The sequence below is a fragment of the Natrix helvetica genome (assembly GCF_964273705.1).
Source record: "Natrix helvetica genome assembly, chromosome: 1".
Taxonomy (NCBI): Eukaryota; Metazoa; Chordata; class Lepidosauria; order Squamata; family Natricidae; genus Natrix; species Natrix helvetica.
Window position 1 is genome coordinate 237,213,992 of NC_138548.1, and position 27,210 is coordinate 237,241,201.

General features: G+C 43.9%; 1 protein-coding gene across 2 annotated transcripts; it reads right to left on the reverse strand.

Annotated features, from left to right (window-relative positions):
* Nucleotides 1-89: 89 nt before the first annotated feature.
* CDC42EP4 (CDC42 effector protein 4) lies at nt 90-22,472 on the reverse strand. Of its 2 annotated transcripts, XM_081938781.1 has the most exons (3): nt 22,339-22,458; nt 2,787-2,885; nt 90-2,690 (listed from the first exon to the last, which is right to left on the reverse strand). In XM_081938781.1, the coding sequence occupies exon 3, from the start codon at nt 2,580-2,582 to the stop codon at nt 1,557-1,559; it is 1,026 nt and encodes a 341-aa protein (XP_081794907.1). In that variant the 5' UTR covers nt 2,583-2,690; nt 2,787-2,885; nt 22,339-22,458; the 3' UTR covers nt 90-1,556. The 2 variants fall into 2 exon arrangements, with proteins under 2 accessions (XP_081794907.1, XP_081794906.1); XM_081938780.1 differs by lacking the exon at nt 2,787-2,885 and having other exon boundaries at nt 22,339-22,472.
* Between the last annotated feature and the right edge of the window lie 4,738 nt (nt 22,473-27,210).

Below are 27,210 nucleotides of genomic sequence, written 5' to 3' on the forward strand. Positions count from 1 at the left end.
TGAGAATATTGAATCATGGGATTGCTGTCTCCTTTCAATCCTTTACCCCCAAGCGCACACCAAAAAAAATATATCCACATTTAAAACAATAGTTTTCCTCACTATAGTTTAATTTCCTTGCATTTGAAAACAAACATTTCTGGTTTTTTGTTTTGTTTTTTTTTTAAATCCTCCATCAGATGCATGGAACAAATACCATGTACATACACAAGAAAGTCACAAAGAAAAATACCCCCACCCACCAGCCCTAAATAAAATCCATCTTTGAGACAGGAATGTTAGGAGCACCTCCTAAAGATGCTGGGAAGGTAGTTAAACTGAAGACAGTTTCAAAGGGAAGGAGCTCAGCACTGCCCTTCCTCCATTGTTCCTGGAAGGACAAATGCTAAGTCTTTTGTGCTTCGGTCAGCTCTGCTGATACATTCTAAAGAAATAAAAACTAAGAAAGAACAAAGACCTATCTGGTTAGGTTACTTGGGGGACTTACATTTACATCTGAAGACATGCAAGTCAGTAGCATCCCCCCAATTGTCTCTCTCTTGTCCCCATATCCTGTGGGTTAACCTAATGAAACACATGGTTCTTAGGACATCCCGTCTTGCTTACCCAAAGGAAAATCCTGAAGGGGAAAATAAGTTAATAAGTAATGGGGTAGGCAGGCCGACCAACCTCGTTGGATATTCTTCTCTCAGCAGCTTTGTGCATCTCCCAAGACTGCTTTCCTAGAAAGAGCCGCATGGTCACCCTAAATTCCATCTCTGGTTCCCTCAAGAACTAAGAGAAGGTCCTGCTGTAGATGGCAGACATAAGAGGTGTAGTTCTTCTCAATCTGTTTTCCAAAATGTTCTGCCATATGATTTTTTTTAAAAAAAGAAATATAATGAGATATTCAAAAGTCATAAATACTTCCAGAGGTCTGCCCACAAGGAGAAAATTGTTTAGCATCCAAATATGTAGATTTGAAAGATCTGGTTATTTCAAACTCATATTTTCCCCCTTTCTGCAAAGTACTGCAAGGTCCAGAAAGGAATTCTCCTTGGAAATACCAAAAAAAAAAAAAAAATCTTACAAGCACTAATATAAAAGTAAAGGAAAACAAATATATATTTACGCATTAATAGAGAAACTAGTGCTTTTGAGCTTTGTCCTAATATTCAGCTCTCTATTGCTTTAAACAAGCAAGTAGATAAGTTAACCAAGAGCTACCCTTTTCAAAAGAAGTTTGAATATGTCAGATTTGTGCCTGAAAACATTCCCCCCCCCCCAAATATATTCAAGCAACCTACTTTAGGCAACCCTATGAACATAGGAATCCATTATTTTAAATATACAGAACAACATTTGAATGTGATCTCCAGCTTGACCCTTGCGATAACCCCAAATGGGGGGGAGGGAACCTTTCCAGCAGCTTAAGAAAATAATCATGATGAAATCTGCAGCCTAAGAAGGCTGGCAAAAGCATTAAACACTTTTCCCCCCTCTTCGTATAGTGCTGGTTATTCCAGATTCAATTGTATTTTCTCCATCAACTCAAAGGGAGTATACAGCTTTTTTTTTTACACTCTTATCTCATCATCTTCCTCATCCATGAAAGAGAACTCTTTCTCTGGCGGTTTCACAAGGTTGTGCCTCCCATTACCTGGAAGGCTGTGGCTGGGTCCTTTAGAGGCCAGGTTTCGCTGTTCCTCCCCCATGGACACGCAGCTGGAGACCGAACTGCTGTCTATCGTCGTACGACTGGTGATGCTGCGAGCCGATCCAGGGCTGTAAGTGACTACGCGGTGGCCATCGCTTTGGATCACAGAATCCAGGACAAGTTTGCTTTCGTGGCTAATCCACCTGGCTGCTGATGTCTCTGTGGAGCCAACTTCCCTTTGGAGATCCTCCGCTCCATGATAACCAGAGTCCTCTTGTTCCCACAAGTCCTTATCCATAATGCTCAAGACGTCCCCTAACATGGAAGGCCCCAGATCAATATGGAAAGAAAGGATAGACTCGGCATGCTTCATGCCATAGCTGTCCTTGGGGATGACTAGAGGCAAATCAGTCACATCACCAAAAGCACGCTCTTCCAAGCTAGGACTGTGGGGCTTGGAGTTGAGGACTTCAGCAGCGCCATTTGTGTGCTTCTCTTCGAGGATGTTCTCCTCGGGGGCTTTCTTCACAGGGCTGGAGGAGAGGCTCTTGGGTAGCTGCTTCCTGCCACTCTTGTCTGCTTCCTTCTCCGTGAGTTGAGGTAGCGATACTGCATTCTTCACAAAAATCGCTGAATCCCTCAGAGAGCCCAGCATGTCCCGCCGATCACCGCGTGTCACCGAATGAGACCGCTTGCTGCTGCGGAACCTCCGTGAGAGCAAGCCAGGCTTCGAGAAAGAGCCGGTCTCCTCTGGAGCTTCCTGTTCTCCCTCCCCACCTTTGCTGGTGAGGAAGGAGGTATCTCCAAAGGCGTCCCCGGCCCGACCCACATGCATGGTGTGACGGAAATCACCAAGAGGAGCGCTGATCATCTCAGTGGTCAGATCAGCCCGAGACCGGCGTTTAGGATTAGCAGAGTTTGTCACCAGCTGCTTCAATATAGGCATTTTTGTGAGATGCGTGAACTTGGATTACACGTAGATCAAAGAATATTTCTGTAGTCCCTCAGGAAGTCCTCAAACTTCTTTTGGCCTTCTAATATTCCAAGCCTAAAACTTTAAAAAAAGAGAAATGTTACAACACCGTTGAAGAAAGGAAATGCCAATTTCATTTTTGTAACTATATGAAAAGCAATTTCTTGCTTCTCTAACCGTTCACTTTTATCAGTGGCAAGACTATTTTGGAAGATTGATAGCTGAGCATTCTTGCAAGGCCGCTGTTCTCTCTCCCGTAGGCAGGTAGTCCTCAACCTACAAGCACAATCGAAAACAATATTTAAGTGAATTTTGCCCTGTTTTACAATTTTTCTTCCCATAGTTGTTACTTGAACCACTGCAGTTGTTAACTTAGTAACACAATTAAATGAATCAGGCTGCCCCATGGAGTTTGCTTGTCGCTGCAAAATGGGGGTTCACATGACCCCCTGTTTATGACACTGCAACCATCATAAATACATGCCAGTTGCAAAGGGTCCGAATTTTGATCACATGAACATGGGGATGCTGCAATGGTCATAAGTGTGGAAAAACGGGTCGTAAATTACTTTTTTTTTAGTGCTGTTGTAACTTTGAACAGTCAGTAAATGAATGGTTGTATTTGAGGACTACCTGTACTAGAGTTAGATAAATTGTTTTCAGAAATTCCTCCCTAAAAAGGTGTGTGTGTGTGTGTGATTGCGCTTTACAGTGTGAAAAGACTACAGTACTATAGCTTAAGGCAGTGATGGCGAACCTATGGCACGCGTGCCACAAGTGGCACGCGGAGCCATTTGTCAGGGCACGCGAGGCGCTGCCCTGTCAGCTGGCCAGCACGCATGTGCGCGCTGGCCAGCTGAGTTCACCTTTTTAAAAGCTATTTTTCGCCTTCCCCAGGCTCCAGAGGCTTTATAGGAGCCTGGGGAGGGCGAAAAGAACCTCCCCCCCCGGAGGCTTCAGGGACCGTCCGGAGGCTTCCCTGAAGCCTTCGGAACGCTTAAAACCACCCTCCGAGCAACCGGGAAGTCACTTCCGGTTTGCTCGGAGGGTGGTTTTAAGTGCTCCGAAGGCTTCAGGGAAGCCTCCGACGGTCCCTGAAGCCTCCGGAGGGCCTCCGGGGGGGCGGGGGAGGCTCTTTTTGCCCTCCCCAGGCTCCTATAAAGCCTCTGGAGCCTGGGGAGGGCGAAAAAAGCATGTAAAAATGGGGGGGCGCGTTGTACGTGCATGCGCACTGGGGGATCGCGCATTGCATTATGGGTGCGGCACGCCCGCACACGACCCCCCCGCGCTCCCCCCACTTGTGGCACACGAGCCAAAAAAGGTTTGCCATCGCTGGCTTAAGGTATCAGTGGCAGTGAAGACTCTGTATGTAATCATGATTCAACATGGGCATTAAGCACTAATTCGCCACCCCCTCCCTTTGTATAAATCTGCTCCTTTCTAATTTATAGGATTTGCATGCTGCAAAGCAATCTGAGAGCAAATACATATTTAAATGCCCACCAGGTCCATGAAAGGAGCGCTGAGGTTTATGCTCACAAGGGAACTGAAGAATCCTTAAAACACGCTTTCCTCTTCTTCTCTCTCTAATGCACACGTCTGCTCATTCATTTGTGAAACTCTCCATTTTTGGTACCTAATTTCCCCTGAAATTGTAAGTTTGTCTCACAGACTGTTTCTCCAATTTTTCTGTCCAAAAGGCAATCTTATTCAAAAAGATTTGGCTGCTGCTGAGATCAACTATTTTGCCGGTACCTTTAGTCATAAATAGTTAAATTCAAAATACTGTTCTTCAGACATTTTGCTTCTGCCTTGCTCTGTGGGTAAACCGGTTTTACAGATATTTTAATAGGCCTGACCTTACAACAGATGTGTATCAGTGAGGGGCTCCTATTGGATAATACCAATGTCATCATTTATGGTGAGTAATATTTCCGCCACATACCACGCCTAGTGGTGCTCCTAGTCTTTTATTATGTAAACTCTTTTAGAATGGCTTGAGACTGCCTGGAAAGCTTTGATTTATTCTACATACTAACTTCTTAAAATTGCTTTAATATTTAAAATTGTGTCATTTTAAAAAAAGTACTCTTTCCATTGATTTAACCAGTCTTTCTATCTTTTTTAAAAGATAGCTTTCCACTAGAACAGCAATGTCCAGAATAGAAATGCTACTTCCAGCAAATACAGACTTGCATCAAACAAGAAAAAGCATATATACAGCAGTTGGTGGAGAAATTATCCTAGCCCTCAGTCCAATTCCATTGGTTAGTAGTAAGCTATAGTGGATCAAACCGTCACTCCACTTGTAGCAAGTATCTCCAGTTCCACTGAAGACGTTTTTGCAGGGCATCAATTATGGGCAGTCCAACTGACAAGAAACAATCCTATGGTGTGTTTTTTTTAATGGTAACAACCATAAACAGATAATAATGGTCTGATGCATCTTAGCATTTGGGGATTAAATTAATTTGAAAAGGGAACCGTGACTTAAACATAAGTGAGCAAATAAAAACAAAAGTCAATCCATAAGCTAAGTGGATTTGTGAACAACATTATGCCACTCTTCTAGCTTCCTCATTTCAGAAGGCAGGGAGAATGAAGTACAGCAAATAATTGTATAAAGCACCCTCCTTAATAAGTCAAATAATCAGTGCCTGAAACCAATATCCAGCAATAAATTTAACCAAAGATTGAACATTATCTTCCATTGTGCTTATTAATAGCAATGTTACCAGTTTGTTCAAAAATACATTCCACAGATCCTTCTTCCCAGATTAAATATTGCTATCTAGTGGGACTTAGGAAGATGCCTTTTCTGTAGCGGATCTGGGCAGCATCTCCACATACTTGTTCTTCTGATCACCATTTGCAACTTTCACAGCCAGCTTCTGACAAGCAAAGTCAATGAAAAAACTGCAGGAAGTAGTACATCCAAATCACATCTTTTTTCAGTCCTGAAAGAATGCCTGAAACAGGTTAGCCAAATGGTGTCAGAATTACAAGTAAGATGAGTCATATTAGTCACTTCTAACCTCCCTGTTAGAAGTAAACCCTGTTTAATCCTTGTTTTGATCAGGTATGCTATTCTGAAAGTGACACACACAATAGGTGAACATCCCACATCCGAGGCAGATATACTGCCGTTCCCTCCCAAGTGATTTAGCCTGCCTGTGGTTGTCATTTCATCAAGTTGGCCATGTGTGTACTACCTGAACATGTCCTGCCTTACTACTTTAGGAGCAGCAATGAACAGCATGCAATGGCACCCTGGAACCTGCTAACTACTCTGAACTGTTCAGAGGTTTCTATCTCCTTAATAAAGCTTGAGAGCAAAAAGATTGACCATTTAAAGTCACTCGTTCAGTCACATGGTAATGGTCACTGTGATGGGCCAGCTTCAGAATCTTGCTTTTATGGTGAGATTAGAGGTGGGTTGCTGCCGGTTTGGCCCGGATCGCCCGAACCAATAGTAGCAGTGGTAGGCTCCGCCCACCCGCTTCTGCGCATGTGCAGAGGTGTCACGCACATGCAGGAGTGTGCCCGAACCAGTAGTAAAAACATTAGCAAACCACCCCTGTCTGAGACTAATTAAAAGGTATGCCAGTGGGGAAAAGTGGAAATCAAAACACGTTTTCATTTCCATTAAAAATCACAAAACCATTTAAAATTTGCATTGCCTTAGGGCAGGGGTGTCCAAGCTTGGGAACTTTAAGACTTGTGGACTTCAACTCCCAGAATTCCCCAGCCAGCCATGCCTTAGGGTAAGAGCCAACTTGGTGCAAGGACTAAGGCATTAGGCTAGAAACTAGGAGACCGTGAGTTCTAATCCTATGCTTTGGATATAAAGCCAGCTGGCTGACTTTGGGCCAGTTACTTTTTCTCGGCCCAAGGAAAGAGGCAGTCTGAAAACTCTTGCTAAGAAAACTGCAGTGAAACGGACATAAACGGAAGAAAATAGAAGGGGGAAGGTTAAAAGTAAAGTGTCTTGAGTAGAACTTAACATCTTACAACATGCAACCACCTTAACAATAGTAACACATGTAAATCAGTTCCATCATTGCTTTCGTTTAAGATTTTTTTAAAAAAAAATCCCAGTCCAGCCGTTCATCTAAATATTAGCTAGATCTAACCAATGGTATTTAATTTTTCCAAGATCAACCAAGTTTACTTGCCACCTTCTGTGACTATGGGAGAAGAGAAATGCAAAACAGAATAGGCATGAAAGCAAATTTACAAGTCCAGAAAGGTTGGAATGCAGTTTTAAAAGTTTTCTTCTCAGCTGAGAAAAGCAAGTCCTGTTAAGAAGTTGCAGACTAGGATGGACATCCTTTGCAACAGGAGCTATCATACGTGACGCCTACTTTCCCCAGGGCAAATAGGATTCTATGTAACTGTTCACAAGATGCCTACTGGCAGGACGTATTTTGTGCTGTTGTTTCATTTAAAAACCAAGCTTCTGAAGCCTGTTATAGGAGGAGGGCTGGGCTTATTCAATAAAAGTCTAATACTTGGCACGGCCTCAGAAATTAGGCCTGGCAATGGGACAGGTTTCCCCTGTCATTGGGGAACAGAGATTGAGAAAGAACTGTCCTTTTGTGCCAGTCAGAATAAATCATGCAAAGCAAGCAACATTTAAACATGGAACGTCCTAGTGTGTGTTGTTTGCTTAGTGTTTGGAAGTTCCAGAACTTAACGTTACTGACGCAAATCCCTGACAGTCTCCACACAACAAAATATATATAGCTGAGGTCATAATACTCTTCATTAAGTATAATCTTTATTGTCATTGTACTTAAATACAACGAAATTGGCTTAAGACCATACAGTGGAAGGATTCAAGTTCCCCGTCATGGAATTTACTAAACTAAGGAACCAGATTTTTGGTTTTAGCTGTACCCCCGGTCTTGCTATGAAAAATGCCTTCTAATATTTAGGAGACATTTTTCAACTTATTCTTGTTCCCATCATGTCTCTAAAGCACTTTGATTAGCCTCTGATCTATTGCCCATGCTTGATCACACATCATTGGGCAGCATTAGATGAGCCATTGGGGGAGGGAGGGGGATGCTCCTTTGCTTGACCTAGCTGAACAATTTCCACTATTCATGCTTTAACAATGGCATTTTTGTTCCGGTTAACAAAGCAGTGAAAGCACAAGGCATGCTGGGATGCTACAACAAAAAATATACTGAGAACCAATGAGATTTTTTACAATCTCAGTCCGATGTTGTCATGTTCAATGCCATCTTAACTTATTGGAGGAGAAGCTGTGCTGTGAAGGTGTAAGGAATTCTGGCCTCCAAGGAACTGTAATCCTAGTCCATATCTATTATGTGGCCTTCTTAAAGAAGGAGGGTTGGCGCAAGTTAACTAGGACACAGGTGTTGACTTATCTGGTCAGTGGTGCTTTTGCATATATTTCCTGGCTTTCTGTAATAGAAATTCTGACATCGCCCAAAAATACAGCTGGAACCCTGCTACTCCATATGGATTTTGGACTAAGTAGTCACTAGGCAGGAGTAGTCTAAAAGAACACAACAACCTTTTCTTCTTCCCCAACAGCTGTCAATCTCTGGTCAATTTTGGAAGAAGGATCGACTGTCATCGGTATAGGTAGTCCTCCACTTATGACCATTCTTTCGTGACTGTTTATAGTTACAGTGGTGCTGTACTTACAACCTCAACTCCCCACCTGCCTATCTCACCCTATCTATGCCCTCTTCACCCTCTGCATTCGCAGCCCCTGATCCCCTAGCTGACCTCTGCCATCTTCTTTCTCCTGCTGCTGGCCAAGCATGCCTGGCCTGGCCCTTCTGGGAAGCAGCTGCTGGCTGCGTGAGGCTTTCTTCCCAAGGTTTCCCAATGAGACCGGGCAGATGGCCTCGTGCGCTAACAGCTGTTTTGCAAAGCGGCACACCTCTTCAACAATAGCAGCAAGAAGACAGAGGTCAGTTGGGATGGGCAGGGCAGCAGGGGCCTCAGAGTGCAGGGTGGCGAGGGTACTATGGCCAGGACTGGGATGGGCTGGCAGGGGTTTCCTGGCACAGCTGGGTCTTTCTCCCATGCAGATGGGACGGCTTCCAGGCAGCCCCAGCATGCCAAGACGGCTTGAGTTGCAATGTGACAAGCAGCCCCAGAGCCACACAGTTCTGAGGCTACTTGCTGTCCTGCAAGGCAAGGTGCAGGACAGCCAAAAGGGCAGAGATGGGAGAGAGAGGGAAGTGGATACGGTGAGCTGAAGCAGAGGGAGCTCCTTACCTTACTTGAGCTGGGAAGGACCAAGCCAGAATGACCATGTTTGGGGTGTGTCTTTCCTTAACCACCCACAATTTTTGCGTCAATGGGGAGTGCCGACACTAAGCATGTGGTCATATGTCGGGCTTTTTGACCCCAAAGCTCAGTGATGGAAATTCTGGTCCCAACTGTGGTCATAAGTCAAGGACTATCTGTATTTGCTTCTTTCTATTATCTATCCTGATTCTCCTTAATTAGAGACAACTCCAGCCAACCGGCTCTCATCATATAAAGCTGGCAAGCCATTGTTATCACTGTCATTTGGTTTTCACTGCAGATCTTTCTGCTGGCCAGCTAAAGGCATGACGTAATCGAGATTTTCCAATGCGGAGAAGCAGGGAGTAATAGTGGGTGCAGCCTCTTATATGCAAGATTGGAAGACATTTCTCAGAATTGATTGCTTTCTTAGACATGAACTCAGGAGAAGCCAAATGGAGCTTTTTAATGGCCTGCAGTAGCTTCGCTCTTACCCATTAAAAGTCAATAAAGGCAAAGAATATGCATACATATCAGGTTGGGATGGATCCAGCGTATTCACACCCACCAATATTATCTGCCCTTTAAGAGTGAGCTGGCAGCAGCTATAGAAAGGACAGACTGTCTAGGGCCTTCTGCTGAGGCAGCATTTCCCAATTCAACCTCAGGTGATTCTTCAAAGCAGAATCTCCCAGCGACATAAATCTAGATATAGAGCAAGTCAAATCACTGGATCATGCAGCACATATGCATCGGTTCAGAAGTAGCCGAGGCATTTGCTATGTTAGCCTTCCCCAACCCAACCCTCGCCAGATGTCTTGGACTACGAATCCCCAAATCCTCAGACAGGCACGGATGATTCTGAGAGTTGTGGTCCAGAACATCTGGAAAGAGGCAGGTTGGGGAAGACTAGACTACATAGAGGAGAAGGAGAATGCTCAGGGTTGTTATCCAAATTAAGAATATTGCTTCAAGGCGATGAGCCCATGTCTTTCCAATAAGGGTTTTATCACCAATCAATAAGTAGGTATAACTGAGTAGGTATATTGGTATAACTGAGACCAAAAAACCTTTCTGATTCATATTAAGGTAAATCATAATAGTGTGTTTTACCAGCTTTGGTGCTCCACTGTATAAGTGATACCATTTTTAAGGTGGCTGTAACTGATTAGTAAATGGCTTAAAACATTCTGCTATTCTTGATAGTAAGATAGTAATTTACGTATAACAACTTTTGGGAACCCATGTGACTTGTAGATTATGATGGGGGAAAAACAAGCAGGATACATGCATGCATAATACTTGCATGATGCTTTTGATAACCGTGATACAATGATCACAAGAATATTTTAAAGTCATTGTAGTGGAAAGCAGGAGAGTCTGTTTGGTACAGTGTTTGAGGCACACCAGGCTAGAAACTGGGAGATCGTGAGTTCTAGTCTCTCCTTAAGCACAAAGCCAGTTCAGTATCCTTGGGCCAGTCACCCTCTTTCAGCCCGAGGATGCAAGCAATTTTAAGCCATCTCTGAAATCCTGCCAGGGAAACTGCAGGGACCTATCCAGGTAGTCATCAGAAATCAAGAAGACACTCAAAGGCACAAAGACAGACAAAAGAAAGCAAGTGAGGTTTTAGCTCATTTAACAAGAGTTTACTATACTTTTCCATCTCTTTATGTTCGTTTTTTAAAGATCCATTTCCAGAATCCCAGAGACCTGATTTTCTTCTTTGGCACTCAGGGCTTCCTATTGGTTTTTAGGGCAAGCCTTTCCAACACCTGTTTTTGAAACATCTGAACTGTCATGAAGATATGGCTCAAACTAGATCAACCACACAGAGGATCTAATTAGTTAATCAAAGCAAAAATTATGCTAGCTAGCCCTGTAATCTCTCCCAGAAAGGGAAAATAAGCCTTGATTGCATTTGAATATTCACCCAGCACACATATCTTGATGGAAGAAAGGAGTGAGATAGAAAAAGGCTATGATCTGAGAGCCTTAAGAAAGGCAATGCTGGTATTGTGAAATTTTGCCCCATTTTATGACCTTTCTTGCCACTGTTACTAAGTGAATCACTGCAGTTCTTAAGTTAGTAATGCATTGTTAAGTGAATCTGGCTTCCCCATTGACTTTGCTTGTTAGGAGGTCACAAAATGGGATCACATGACCCTGGGACACTGCAAGCATCTGAATTTTGATCACATGATTGTGTGGGGGGGTGCATCCATCATAAGTATGAAAAATGGTCATAAGTCACTTTTTTCAGTACTGTTGTAACTTTGTTGTCACTAAACAAACTGTTGTAAGTCGAGAACAACCTGTATAGCCTATCTGCACCATGAAGATGGCTGCAGATCGTTTGAAATATGCTGTTTTATTTTACAGAAGCTTGGATTGAAAAACATGGTCCACGTATGAGTGAAAACAGCTTAAAATATGGACCTTTTATGCTACTGCATAAAAATTAACTTGGGAACTGAAGTACACCACCAGAGTTATCAGAGGCCCTTTGAGCTCAATATCCTGTTTCCCACAGTGGCAACCAAAATGCCTCTGGAAGGACACAAGGATGTGATCATGAGAAAACACTCTCCAGCTGCTTTCCTCTGGCCATTGACTTTGGGAGGCAGCTGTTTTCTCTCTCTCCCTCCCTCTCTCATATGCAATCCAAATGTGGCACTGGAAAACTTGTTCAGTCCTTTTTCAAAGTTGGTGACCCTCACTGTACCTTTGACAGTATATCCACAGCATAACGATACAGCATAGGACGTGTTTCCTTTTGTTTGTCTTAAATCACTTACCCACCAACTTCATGCATGACCCTGGATTATAGTATAATGAAAAATAAAGCAACTTTCTGTCCAGTTTCCCTACAACTTGCATTTATTTATAATTAATTACTTAATAACTAACAAAAACCTCAAGCACTATTACTTTTTCCACCCAAACCCTTGACTATTTTTAAAATCTCCTCCTTCTTCATTACACACAATGCCTTTTTGAGGTATGATGACCAGAATCCTATGATAAGCATGCTGTTACTTGGAGGAGAGCTAGACAGAAAATGAATCTTCGGAAATCTATCTACTGCAGGATTTAATCTGGGTTGCTCACCTGGACCAGAGATTTTATCTTCTGAGCTTTCGGACTCATGCTGGAGCCTACCTTAAGGGAATTTCTCTCCGCTCTCAAAAGTTTCCTGAAGATGGGTTCCAACACGAGTCCGAAAGCTTGGAAGACAAATCCCTGGTTTTGGTGACTGAGCCAAATTGGATCCTGTAACACTATCCTGTAACACGTATATTTGCCTTCATTTGTCATCTGTATATTAATTAACCTGTTATGTCAGGCACTTTTAACTGAGCAAAAGTGATGCATCATAGGGCTATTTTTTTTTAACTAAGGTATTTCAAACAGGCTAACTCTCAGCAATGTTTGACTGTGCTGCCCAGTTCAACATGCCACTTTCAAGGCAGATACATTTCTGAATTATCCCCCTGAATTTTTCAAGTACTCTGCCCTTGTTGAAGGCATTGAGGAATCTGGCAAGAAAATATCTCTGAAACTATGAACCAATTTGTCACGTGTTGTCTAGTACCATCCTAAACATGGGGAAAAGCTTCCTTGAAGGCCAAGCCATTTGAAATAATTTCAATAGATCAATTACATCATGCGCACGGGGTACAATTTGATTTGTTCAAATGTCTAGAGAGGACTCAAGTATGAGATGTGCCCAAACAATCCAAAAGGATTAGCAAACATTGCTTTCAGAGGAATCACCTTACAGAAACTTAAGACGATCCTTATATTGTGCGGCAGACATTCTAATATGAATTTTGTTTATCTTTCATCAGTGATCATATCAGATATATTCTATGGCAGCGGTTCTCAACCTGTGGGTCGGGACCCCTTTGGGGGGTCAAACGACCCTTTCACAGACACAACACATATTTTCGATGGTCTTAGGAACCGAGATACCAATTTTATGGTTGGGGGTCACCACAACATGAGGAACTGTATTAAGGGGTCGCGGCATTGGGAAGGTTGAGAACCACTGTTCTATGGGAACCGGAATACTTCACACCCTCACTTTTTCAATTACATTGAAACCGCATTTTCTTTATTCCATCTTCACTCTTAATATACTATTCTTTTAGTGTACTATCAAGCCGCTTTTGGAGGAGCCATGTTTAGACACTAAAGTGCTCATTGCAAACAAAGGCCCCACTTGTAGCCAAAATAAACATCTGAGCCATGGCAATGAACAAGCTATCCGGGAATCCTGGCAACGGTCACATTTGGCCACAAAACATTCCTACATTATAGTGTCATGTTGGGGGCCTGAGGCTGGGCGTACTCACCTTGCATACAAAATGTGGCTCTACCTTTGGCAGACAGTCCTATTTAAAACTAACTGAGGAACTAGCACTGGAATAAAACCTTATCACCTTCATTAGGCTATATATTCACATTCATGAAAACTGCAGCATTATTCTCCCAGTCACGACCAACCAATTCATATTCAGTGCACTAAGATGTGTCTTTGCAGGAAACCACATTCTCTACAGAATAAAGGGATCCTGGAAGAGAAGAGCAGCAAAACCTCTGGGTTTATCCATATAAATGAAGGGCATAAGAAGCCCAGGTACTTTAAACTTTCTCAGAATGAAGAGAATTCTTAGTTAGGATGACTACACCCGGTATTAGTTCTTCTGTTTCCTCGCACCAGGAGGGGAGCACAAAACTACATCTGCACCACAATGAGCACCATGTCATCAGGAAGCCACTACTCAGTATCTCAGTTGAGGGGCTCACTACGATTCCTGCATCTTCCTGACAGCTGTTTCCTACTGACCTGCAAGGAGGAATGTTAACCTGTACGCAGCTTCTCCTCTTTGACTCCTGGGAAATGATGCAGACTGGGTCCACACGCACACAAAGGTAAGCAGATGTGTGTTGTTGCTAATTGTGAAGTTATGTCCGACCCATTGCGACCCCATGGACAATGTTCCTCCAGGCCTTCCTGTCCTCTACCATTCTCTGGAGTCCATTTAAGCTCACGCCAACTACTTGGGTGACTCAATCCAGCCACCTCATTCTCTGTCGTCCCCTTCTTCTTTTGCCCTCAATCTTTGCCAGCATTAGGCTCTTCTCCAGTGAGTCCTTCCTTCTCATTAGGTGGCCAAAGTATTGGAGTTTCATCTTCAGGATCTGACCTTCTAAAGAGCAGTCAGGGTTGATCTCCTCTAGGACTGAGAAGACTTGCAGGAGTCTTCTCTAGCACCATTGTTCAATTCTTTGGAGCTCAGCCTTCCTTCTGGTCCAACTTTCACAGCCATACATTGCGACTGGGAAAACCATAACCTTGACTATACACACTTTTGTTGGCAGGGTGATGTCTCTGCTTTTTAATATGCTCTCTAGATTTGCCATAGCTTTCCTCCCCAGGAGCAATGTGTAATGGCAAGTAAACAGCAATGGGACTATTAATCTCATCCCCTCCCATAGTGCTCACCTAAAAACCAGGAGCCTGTGAGTTCTAGTCCTGCTTTAGGCATGAAAGCCAGATGGCTGATCTTGGACAAGTCACTCTCTTTCAGCCCAACCCATTTCACAGGGTGATTGCTGTAGAGAAACAGGAGGAAGGACTATTAGGTATGCTCACCGCTTTGAGTTATGTATAAAAAATATAAATAAACCTATCAATAGAAGTAGATTTTCAATAATAGGTACATGTGGCTCATTCTATTCACAAGAAAGCATATCTGTCTAATCTTTGCTGTTTAAGTAAACCAGCTTAGGGATGGGTTTACCTCCTTTTAGGCCAGACTTTTTCCATCAGAAATTAACTTTGCTACATATTTGCTGTAATTCAGCAAGTGAATGCATGACTAGCAGTGGAATTGGGCCCAGAAGAGCCTGGGAGGAACATGTTGGATCACAAGGCAGCACTCTGTGGGACGAAAAGGTTATTAGAGCTGAGCTTTGATCAGTTAGCAGAACACAGATTAAACCTTATTTGGTCACAGCCCTTCAAACAGTCCTCTAAAAACAGCCGATAACGATGTCCTTCCCCTTGACTCCTTTAACATATGCTGCCAATTCCAGAATATTCTTATAATAGGCCTCCCTTTTCTCTTTGGCACTCATAATTTAAACAGGAGTAGCTTTTAGCTCGTGGCAGGGTTGTTAATATCTAGCTTGGTTCTAAATGAGTGAATGACTCTTTTTCTATTGATAGAGATTTTAGTACCGTACTTTCTTCTTTTTTCAAAGTCCAATATTTCTTTAATTTGTAGGTTAAGGCCCAGATCATGAAACCTACTCTTTGATTAGAATTCTTGCTGGACTAGTTGGAAAAAAAATACCTGGACTAGTTACACCCATCTTCCAACACTAAATTTAAACTAACTTGTCCCTCAGGAATCCTCTTCCGAAGACAGAAAAGACCAGAGGACCAGAATAGGTGTGAAATATCCTCTTCACGATAGGCAGCAAGAGCTGCACCAAGTACTAATAGAGGCTAGAATTTCAAAGAGACAAGCTCTGCAAACAAAACACTTGAGATCCCTGATGGGCTAATGGGTAAGCGGAAAAGCTGCCAAGCAGTGAAAGTTAAAACGATCCCTTTCTCTGCAGCAAAACTAGCCATCTCTTGTCACAGTTCAGCAGAACCATGATCCAATTCATCGGTTACAGATGTTTTAATTATATTGAAACTGTTTTAATTAAGTTCTACCTCTATTGACACGAGGAAGACTAGTTCCACTTTGAAAGTTCCTGAGAAAAGTGATTTCCCTTTATTGAGGATGAAGAGTCAAAATTCAATTAAACCTCACCACAATGCAAGACTTGGTTGCATTTATTACTGGCTTCTCCATCCAGGCAGTTTTAAAATATTTCGATTGTTATACACCAAGAGTACAATAAAATACCTTCAAGGTGTAAATTTCCATTTAGGAAGGAAGCCTTATAGATGGTATGGAGTTAAAAAATTCACCTAACACTGTTCATGTTGGCTGGGGCTTATAGAAGCTGTAATCCTAAAATGCCAGTTCTTCCATTCATGCTCTCCCAAATGTTTTCTTTTTATAAAATAATTTTTTCAAATCATCTAGTGCAGCAACCTTGAGTTTATTCAAACCAGAACAAAATTTTAGCCTTAAAAAATTGAAAGATGCACTTTTTTCTCCATCACTATCTAATTACAAAACCTAACTGTCCTTAACCCAATAACTAGTACACAAATTCACATACCGGTTAAGTGTGCTTGCAGTCAACACTATAATATCCAAGTACAGAATCCATAAACGATGTTAATCCTGCAAATTTATCAGCATATGAACCTTACATTTTATCTATCTATACTAGAATTCAGTAGTCGGTAGAATGAATGAATCTGCTGTTATCTATTCCACCTAAACACAAACCTCTACATTGTAGTCCAGAAAAGGAAAACTTCTAATGTTTCAAAGTTGATTTCAACTTCCTTATGGATATGTCTATGCAGGGTTTTGTTTCTTGCAAAGATGCAAAAGCAGTTTGCATGTTTTTGTTCCACCATGGTTGTATCTGCTCCAGAACAGGACAAAGTGGGTGGCAGCACCTTAGTGGCCTTGGGTGATCTCAAGAAACCTCAGCAGGTTTGGGTGGGAGATCACTGGAAAATCCCTGGGCTATATGTTAGACTGAGAGCTGAAAAAGCACTCAGAATACATCTATCCCAGTGCAAGATTTGGTCCCAGGCATAGAGAATCATCAGAACTTCCTTGCAGAGAATTAGTTTCTCTATATTGAAGCCAAAACTGGCTCAGGGCAGGCTTTGACAGGAACTAAGGAGCCTCAGTCACAACTTCTTGAGTCAATACCAGTAGGACGGCAACATTTGCTTGGACAGAGCAAGCAGCTAAGGGGGTTGTTGACTTTTGATAACAATTCAGATAATTCTGATATTACACCAGTAATGAACTACAGAATGTGTTACTCAGCAAAGTGCTGCTGTCAGCAGAGCTATTTGAAGTGACCAACCCCCCCAGGGCACTAAAAATTACTATAGCAGGACTCTGCAGCTCTAGTTCAATTGAAAACAATCAAGAGCAGCCCAGGATTTACTGCCTCTCCTGGAGAGCAATTGCCCATTGTTCATTATGCACATGCAATAAACCAACATCAGTAATTTAATTTAGCCCTCTTCACCAAGTTTTCCTAGGGTAACTCCAGTGCAGAAAAGGCTGCTTGGCCAGCCAACCCCAGATAAAAGTCAGCCTTGAAGACAAGTTCGGCTTTGGTGGAATTGTTTGAAAGGAGTCAAAGCTGAGGGTTTCCAAATCAAATTAGCTTCATTCAGGATTAGATTTATTTTCATACCATGCCTAACAGCAAAGCGTTGGCCTGATCAAAGACAGCATTTTTTTAAATCAAAAGAAGCACAAGTAGGCACACAGAAGGGCTGGAAAACAAGGTGAGAAGGGAAAAGATTCTACTGCTTTGAAAAGGAAGGGAATACACCCACTTGCCTTACTCCTACTTTAGAAAGACTTGTACCAGATAGAGGCCAAGTTCATAGCCCACTGAGAGATAGCTTGCTTAATAATGGTTTAACAAACCATTACTGGCTTCACCCAAGACATTACAACATGCACAGTGATTTATAAACAGTGCTGGCTGGATTTATATACCACACTGAGTTAAAGACACACAAACCACACTTTAGCACAGCATGTTGTTTAAACCAGCCAATAAGAAACCTCCAATTCACAGCTATGCTTATATCCATCTGTGGACACATTTTAACAGCAGTCTAAAGAGTTGTGACACAAAAGGATTGAGTTCTTCCGAGGAATAAGACGATATTATGTTCATATAAAAGAGATACAAAAAGTATGTGTGTGTGTTTGTAAGATATATTGAGTCCACCTATCATACTACATCATAGTGCAAGTTGATTCACCTTGGCATATGGTGTTACATGAATCTAATCGCTATAGTGCCTAACTATGGCTGTGGTTTATATTATTGTATGAATCAGTGATGGGTTCTGGATCCCGTTGCAATGGGTACGGTTGCAACGGGGCCCAGTGTCCACATGAATGTGTGCAGCGCACACTCACAATGCAGGCATGCATCCTTACATCTTGCAACGCCTCCGCAAGCCTCCGTGATGCTCCAGCTGTTTGGTGGAGGCGCTGTGTGCTCCATGCGCGGACGCACCAAAGAGCTCAAATAAAGGTAAGGAGCTTGGGCGGGAGGGTGGCCCTCTGGAGCACCATACCGGAACGGTCCCCGGTGCTCCGGGCAGGCACCTGTACTGGAGCGTACCGCCTGCAACCCACCACTGGTATGAATTCATATAATTATAATGGTTTAAGCAAACAGCTTTACAAATCACAGATCCATGAAACCACTACTGGTAAGTCAGGGGTGTCAAAGTCAAGGCCTGGGGCCAGATCCGGACCGCTGGGTGCTTAGATCTGGCCCAGGGGACTGCCCTGGAAACAGCCAAGGACTGGAGTGCAGTGCCTCTGCCAGTGAAAAAGGAGCTCAGGAAGGCCACATGTGGCCCTCTCAAGCTCCCTTTTCGCTGGCAGAGGGTTGCAGGAGGCCGACAGAACCTCGCGAGGGCCACAGGCAGCGCTCCTGAGCTCCGTTTTCATTGGCAGAGGGTTGCAGGAGGCTTTCGCAGCCAAAAACTGAGCTTTGGGAGCCTGTTTTCTCTGGCAGTGTGTCAGGGGTGCCGCCATGCTCACCCCCCTGAGATCAAACACAACCCTGATGTGGCCTTCAATGAAATCGAGTTTGACACCCCTGCTGTAAGCTAACACATCGCTGTTGTGTTGGTTCTATCATTGACAGTTTCTGCTTAATATAACTTTTTTGAGGGGATGAACAAATCTATTGCTCCTCAGGACTCTTCACAGGGAGAAATTGGGTATCAACATCCATTCAAAGTCCCTTTTCACCTAGATAATTTTTGCACAGCTGCTTTCAGTAACCAATGCAAAAACCAACACTTAGAACAGAAGCCACACAGGTAGTCTCCAAGATTGCTTTTCACCCTGAGGGGTAGCTAAGCTTCTTTGAAACAATTTGTTTGAATTCTTATTACCTACTGGAAGGTCTAGCCACAAACATGTTGGGATTCAAACCCATTATCTAAATTGCTTTAAAGGCCTTATACACCCAAGTTCACTTTCCAGCATAAATTGCTAGAGGAAAGAAAAAGCTTCACAAGTATAATGACTTAAGTTGAAAGACCAGTTTCCTCTGTTGGTGAAGAAGACTTTATTCTCCACTACTTCATACAATTATTAGAGCTACAAATTCCAAATGGAGTGGCCAGAATTAGCACAGATGAATGTGCTAATTCAGATTTTTAGAGGAGGATCTCTTGCTACCTTACTGTAACTGTTGTAATTAAGTCCTACTAAATATTAACTTCTTAAATGTTAGAAAACAATAGCATCAGTTTTGCAAAGGAAGAACAAAGCTATAATATTTACCTAAAGGAAATACCATTGCTGTTCTCCCAAAATAATTTACACAACAAAGGCAAATGAGGTTTTCTTTTCAAACTTCCATTTTCACAAAGGGAACATTCTAAATTTAGGATCCTGTTCCTTTTGGGTAAATATGGTAATTTTCAGATGTGGCTCCAAAATCAGTCATGGTTCTTCCTCTCACTCTAAGCAATTTCCTTCATGAAGAGTTCTCAAAATTCACAAGCTTGTTGCAGTTTTGTAAAACTTTAACTGGTCCGTTCCTTCCAAGAAACAACTAAGCCTCCAGATATTAAACTGAGGAAGCAATCCAGCCAAAGTTCCAGCAAGCAGCACACATTCCATGGAATAATGCTACTAACCTCAGTGGACTTTATTTCTGCGTAAGCATAAATGTACCCAGGCTACATATCAGCAAAACTTTGAGAAAACATAATGCAGTTGTTTTAAGTTCTTGTTATGCATTAAAAAAAGTTTTACCCATTCCATAACTTCCAACTATTTAGAGAGGAAGAATATAGAGTTCATTGGAAAAGTGAGACAAACAACCCACTTAATATTTAAATCATTAAACAGCATTCTCTCTGACCACAAAAAACTGTACATGTGTGGGCTGTACATGTGTGTGCATGCCTGAAGAAGCCCAGATAAATCACCATATCCAGATATTACTGGTCTAAATAACTGCCAAACCCTGTCAGCACACTGAAAAGAGCATCCCTTTTCCAGCATAGATGGTGCCTTGCAAACTAAGCATGCTGCCTTAATTTCTAAGAGCTAGGAAAGATCCTCTTGGAACCAGCCTCAAAAACTTTAAGACTCTGGTTAAGGAGACAAGTTCATCCTTGTTTCTGGCAGGAATGGATCGAAAAAAAGCTGCACAACAGAGCCACTCACAGAGAACTTGGCAAAGCTGCTTGAAATTTAAGCAAGGCAGAGGGAAGACGAGTGAAACCCTAGCCTGGTTCCTTTTGTCCAGAATTCCAATTCAGAGCTCTTTTGTGAAGCGGCCATTTCAATACCATTGGAAGAGAATTTCAATACTGTGGGGACCAGAGAGGCAGAAATCCTTGTTCACCGGGCACCTTGAAACAATCAGAGGGCTGCAACCCGAGCATGTTAAAAAAGGAAAATAAACGAAGGGGGATGGGGAAGGAGTTGCGGTGCAAGTTGCAAACAACAAGCAAAGGAGAAAGAGAGGCATCCTCTCAACTGCTGGTCTAATAGGCGTTTAGTTGACTCCATGGACATTTTTTTTTTGATTTTACAAGGGGGCTGATAGCGCTACCCCTGTCTTCCAACGTTTGGCTGCAGTTAATCCTTCACGCCGCTCACTCTGTAGTATAGGTCTCTTGCGTGAGCAGGGGGTTGGACTAGATGACCTCCAAGGTCCCTTCCAACTCTGTTAGTGTTCAGTTACCCGTTTCTACTGGAGACAGGGAGAGGGGGGGGGGGAAAGCTCAGGAAATGTCAGAGCCAGACCACAGCTCTCCCCCCTTGAGTTCATTCCCCCTCGAGGCTGTTTTCTTCCTTTTAAACCTGACCTCCTTTTCCAAAGGCATCGGGCTATCATCCGGAAGAAGGAACAATCTCCCTCCCCTCCTTGGATCCACACCAGGCAGAATCCTCCCCCTCTTATCTTCGCGTCCGCCCGTCAGCAAAGCGGCTCTTCATTTACCCCCACCCCCATCTTCGCGCGGGGATCCACCCGGCCCCCTCTGGCCATTAAGAGATCATTTGCGGGGCCTTTACAAACGACCCTCTCTCCAAGTGAATTTCCACCTTGGCAAATCCAGGGATCGATTTCAAGGGCGTAAACGCTTCCCCCCAGCTTCGCACTTGGCTCTCGGCTACACACACACACACACACACAAACGCGCAGCCGGTGAACCACAATCGAGCCGCTCCATCAATTCACGGGATCTTAGAGAGAGACACGATTTATTGCTTTTTTTTGTAGTCGTCGTCGTCGTCGTCTCTCTCCCCCCCCAGTCTCAACAATAGAACAGCTGCCGTTTCCCCGAAACAAAACGACCCCCAACGCTACCTGGAAGAGTCCCCCCAAAAAATTATGACTGCAGGACTGTAACTTTGTGGCTTGTGTCCTTACGATTGACAGTGATATTGTTTCCTGATTGCTTATTTGTACCCTATGACTATCATTGAGTGTTGTACCTTATGATTCTTAACGAATGTATCTTGTCTTTTTATGTATAGAGAGCTTATGCACCAAAGACAAATTCCTTGTATGTCCAATGACACTTGGCCAATAAAGAATTGTATTCTTTTCTGTTCTATTCTATTATTTTAAAAAATATTTTTTGCAAAAGCGACCCGAACTCAGCACAAGAGGAACAGCCGCCGCTTTTTCCCAGCAGTGCCCGAATCCAAAAGAAAGCGCCGCGAGTCCGTTTGCCCTTCTCGTCTGTTCCCCCCTTTCCCTCCCTCCCTGGGACTGTGCGGGGGGGCATCAAAAGGGGACGCTGACCAAACCCTCCCGGCGAGAGGGCGAAGCGGCCCCGCTGCCGATTTGGAAGGAGCGGCTTTTACCATTTGCACGCCCCGTCTCCCGACCGGAGAGATATGGTGGGAAGGCAGCCGAACCCCCCCTCCCACCCCGCTCTTTCTCCTCTGCTCCAGCCTAGCCCTCCATCCATCTCCCTCCTCCGAAGGAGAGAGGCCAGGTTCAAAGGGGACGAATCTTGTAAGAAACCCAGCTTTCCCTTCCGCGCCGGTCTTCCCGCCAGCAAGCCCAAGGAGCAGCCGAGCGCAGAGGCAGCCCGCTCGCTCTCCCTTCCCCTCCTTGCTTCTGGAGGCGAAGGACGAAAAGCCCCACCGTTCCCAGCCGCCGGGGCGAGGCTACTTGCCTTCGCCATGCTTCTCCAGCACACGCCCCCCTAGTCGCCTAATCCGGCTATGCCGCCTGGCAGTTAGTCAACCCCGTCCCGCGTCTCTCGCTGTACCTGCAGAGAAGGACCGAGGCGGCGCTGCTCTGGTCGCCGGCGCAACAGCTGAGGGACCCCTCGGTTCGCACAGCTCCATGCCCTGCTATGCCCGTCCGTCCGCTCGCCCGCCTTCCCCTCCGGCTCTCAACTGCTCAAACAAATCAAATTGGTCCGACCTCCCCTCTCCTCCCCTCCCCGGCCGCTTTCTCCAGCGGTGATGTCATAGCGCCGGCGGTCCAATGGGCGGAGACAACGTCAGCAGCCTAGCCGAGGCCTCCTCCATTCAAAAGCGGAATTGTAGCTCCGGCCTTTCCCGGGGTCTCCGCGCCCGAAGGCGGTGGGTGGCAGGCAGGCAGGCAGGCAGGCAGGGCGGCCCCTACAGCGCTTCCCGCTCCCTCTTGGGTCTTCCCTGAAAGAGAAAAGAGGGGCCGTTGGGGTCCCTGTTGCACCAAAGACCCCTTGCAGGGATGCCGCCTCGGATTTGAAGGGAGGAGGGAGGATTTGCACACCGCTCTAAAAAAGCAAAAGGGAGTCTATAGAATACAGTAACAGAGTTGGAAGGGACGTTGAAGGTCTTCTAGTCCAACCCCCTGCTTAGGCAGGAAACCCTACACCGCTTCAGACAAATGGTTATCCAATATCAGTCTATATTCCTTTTGTATGAGCCCCGTTAAAAATCTGTATATGGAAAAAATGTCTTTCTGGCCAAATATTCTAGGCGCTGGACAGTATTTAAATTGATTCTAATTATGAATACATCCAGAGACAGAATGGCATAGTGATCACATAAAAAATTAAAAGCTAATATGTGGGAATAAAAATAATTACTCTAATAATGCAACGTATTTTTGGCCAGGGAATTGCTGTTGGCGAGAGCATCTTAAAAGGTGGTGGTGGTGACAAGTTTATTTTAAGTTGATTACTTTTTATTTTGAGGTAAGATAGTTATCAGTCTCCAAATTGGGTTGATTCCTGGTAACATCCTGGCTGTGCAGTTTTTGTATGAACCATATGAAAGTGGTTCACTGAGGCTTTTCTCAGGATCTTTTAACTCCCAGCCTAATTTATTTAGTAAATATGTAAAACTGGTTGATTCTGTCACAATATCAAAACAATTCAAAAATACAACCCAAAAAATAACATGCAAGGGGGTGAGGACTACAGCCACAACTTCTATAAAGAGCCTTATAACTGAGAAGGATCCTGCACCAGGAATAGCCTAAGGCTGTAGTATTTAAAAACTCTTGAACAAAGTCAGGGTGAGGTAAAATGACTCTGTGGGGAGGTGTTGTACAGCTCAGGTATTCTCTGAAGGTTTCCCATCTGAGTAGTAACCAGGTTTGACTCAGCCTTTCAAGATGATTCCAGGTTAGCTGTCCCCTAGAGAGGAATTAATGTGATTCTCCCTATGTATTTTATCAATGACTACAGGTAGTCTTCAACGTATGACCACAATTCAGCACATGATTTCTATTGCTTAGCAAGACAGTTGTTAAGGGAGTGTTATCCCATTTTACAACCTCTCTTGCCACAGTTGGTAAGTGCATCATTGCAAGTTGTTAAGTTAGTAACATGCTTCTTAAGTGAACCTGGCTTCCCCATTGATTTTGCTTGTCAGAAAGTTGCAAAAGGTGAGCACATAAATATATGCCAGTTGCCAAGTGTCCACATTTTGATCACATGACCATGGGGGTGCTGCAACAGTCGTTAAGTGTGAAAAATAGTCATGTCAATTTTTCATATCAAACTAATGATAGTAGGTAGAACAACCTGGCATTTGAAGCACGCAACTCTTAAAGCTGTCAAGTTACAAGACCCTTGCACCCCTAACCCTTTAGGGAAAAAAACCCCCAGGGGTCTTCAAACCTGACAGCTTTAAGATTTGTGGACTTCAACTCCCAGAATTTCTCCTCCAGTCCTGTTGGCTCAGGAACTCTGGCATTTGAAGCATGGAAGTCTTAAAGCTGTCAAGTTACAAGACCCTTCCACCCCTAGAAAAAAAATGCAGAGGTCTTCAAACCTGACAGCTTTAACACTTGTGGACTTCAACTCCCAGAATTCCTCCTCCAGTCATGTTGCAGCGACGTCATCTGCGTGGATCTGCTCCATCTTTGCTTTCTTCATTGTGGGCAGGGCTTCTGCTGAAGATGCCGACGAGTACGAGTTGCCACCAGAATAACTGCTGCTACCTCCTCCTCCTCCTCCTCCAACAGAATCACCAGATTTGCTCCTGAGCTCAGCGCTGGGTTACCGGCAGTGCTGCCTGTTAGAGGAGGAGGAGGTGGCAGCAGTTCTTCCGGTGGCGGTGGGGGCTTTGGGGCTTCACAACTAGCCTCAGTCGCCCCGTGCTCCTCAAAGCAAGTCTGGGGAAGTCCTTTGCAGGCGGCCCGTTCTAGCTGCCTGCAAAGGACCTCCCCAGCTTCCGAAAGGGAGCGCGCGATCCGAGCCACAGTATACAAAATAATGATAAGAGGCAAAGAGCCTCATTCATTTTGGCCGGGAGCCGCATGCGGCTCGAGAGCCGCATGTTCGCCACCCCTGTTCTAGGCTCAAAAGGTCCCACTCTAATCAGCTAATTAAGCCATAACACCTGCAAAGGGTTCCTGAGCCTTTAAATGGTCTCTCAGTCTGGTTCAGTAGGAATCACAATCATGGGAAAGACTGCTGACCTGACAGTTGTGCAGAAAACCATCATTGACACCCTCCATAAGGAGGGAAAGCCTCAAAAGGTAATTGCAAAAGAAGTTGGATGTTCCCAAAGTGCTGTGTCAAAGCACATTAATAGAAAGTTATGTGGAAGGGAAAAGTGTGGAAGAAAAAGGTGCACAAGCAGTAGGGATGACCGCAGCCTGAAGAGGATTGTCAGGAAAAGGCCATTCAAAAGTGTTGGGGATTTTCACAAGGAGTGGACTGAGGCTGGAGTCAGTGCATCAAGAGCCACCACACACAGACGGATCCTGGACATGGGCTTCAAATGTCATCAAGCCACTCCTAAACAACAAACAACGTCAGAAGCGTCTTACCTGGGCTAAAGAAAAACAGGCCTGGTCTGTTGCTCAGTGGTCCAAAGTCCTCTTTTCTGATGAGAGCAACTTTTGCATCTCATTTGGAAACCAAGGACCCAGAGTATGGAGGAAGAATGGAGAGGCACACACTGCAAGATGCTTGAAGTCCAGTGTGAAGTTTCCACAGTTTGTGTTGATTTGGGGAGCCATGTCATCTGCTGGTGTTGGCCCACTGTGCTTCATTAAGTTCAGGGTCAATGTAGCCGTCTACCAGGAGATTTTGGAGGACTTCATGCTTCCTTCCACAGATGAGCTTTATGGGGATGCTGACTTCATTTTCCAGCAGGACTTGGCACCTGCCCACACTGCCAAAAGCACCAAAAACTGGTTCAATGACCGTGGGATTACTGTGCTTGACTGACCTGAACCCCATAGAGAATCTATGGGGCATTGCCAAGAGAAAGATGAGAGACATGAGACCGAACAATGCAGAAGAGCTGAAGGCCGCTATTGAAGCATCCTGGTCTTCCATAAAACCTCAGCAGTGCCACAGGCTGATAGCTTCCATGCCACACTGCATTGAGGCAGTAATTGCTGCAAAAGGGGCCTAAACCAAGTACTGAGTACATATGCATGCTTATACTTTTCAGAGGTCCGGTATTGTTCTATGTACAATCCTTGTTTTATTGATTTCATGTAATATTCTAATTTTCTGAGATGGTGGATATGGGGTTTTCATGAGCTGTAAGCCATAATCATCACAATTATGACAAATCACGGCTTGAACTATCTTGCTTTGCATGTAATGAGTCTATCTCAAATATTAGTTTCATCTTTTAAGTTGCATTACTGAAATAAATGAACTTTTGCACGATATTCTAATTTTTCGAGTTTCACCTGTATTTGGCTGTATAGATTTCATCACAGATATGCAAACCACAGTTTGATTTCTGGGTTTTGAATTTTTCCCTTACCAACCTTATATAAATGTTGAATCAGAAAACAAGTAGAATTCAGAGAAAAGAGTTTCTTCTTCTTCAGATAATATTTTCCCTTTGATCGAACATTCAGGTTGTGGAGTTTTGCCAGAAATATTCTGTAAACTTCCATCTCTGTTTGGACAGCAGCCCAGCGTGAAACCAAAAAGGGAATCCTGCTCTGATGAAGGAGGCTTTTAGTGGTCCCATCTGTGTTTCCAACTGGGCAAAATGGTGTTGTCTGTATTTAATACTTAGACTGATTGCAGAGGAACATCTCAGACAATTGATGTATCTGGAAATGAGAACTCTGCCAATCGGGAGAAGATTAAGCAGGCGGGATGACCTGCAGTTAGTTAGTTAGGGGAAGTAGGGGAATTGCAGTAATTGGGATTTAAGTCCTTCTGGGCCAGTATTCCTTTATATGGAAATCTTGCTAGTCAAGTAAGAATGGGATAATCCCTGATTTGCCCCTGAGCTCTGATATTCAAAATCCTCTTGCCACTGAAACTGGAATTTCCCTTGCCTGCCCCACTGTTGATCTTCAATATCTGACTTATACCCACTAACGTCACCTGCCACCCAACTAACAAATATGATTGATTTAAAAAAAAAAGAAATCTAATGAGGGGCCAGCATACTACCAAGCAGGTACTAAACCTCTAGGATCATCTTTATACCAAAAACTCCTCTTGAAAATAAAACTGGAGGGCGGGTGCAGTTGTATGCTTTGGTTGGAACCGAAACTGCTTGACTATGTGTGCACATAACTCACACACTCATGGGCAAAGTGCAGTGGGAAGGATAATGAGCACGCTCTAGGGTTAGCAGCAGTCCAGGGAATCAAGTCCACCACTTTTCCTTCTAACAGGTTGATGTGAATGGCAGCCAGTTTGCAGAAGGCCCCA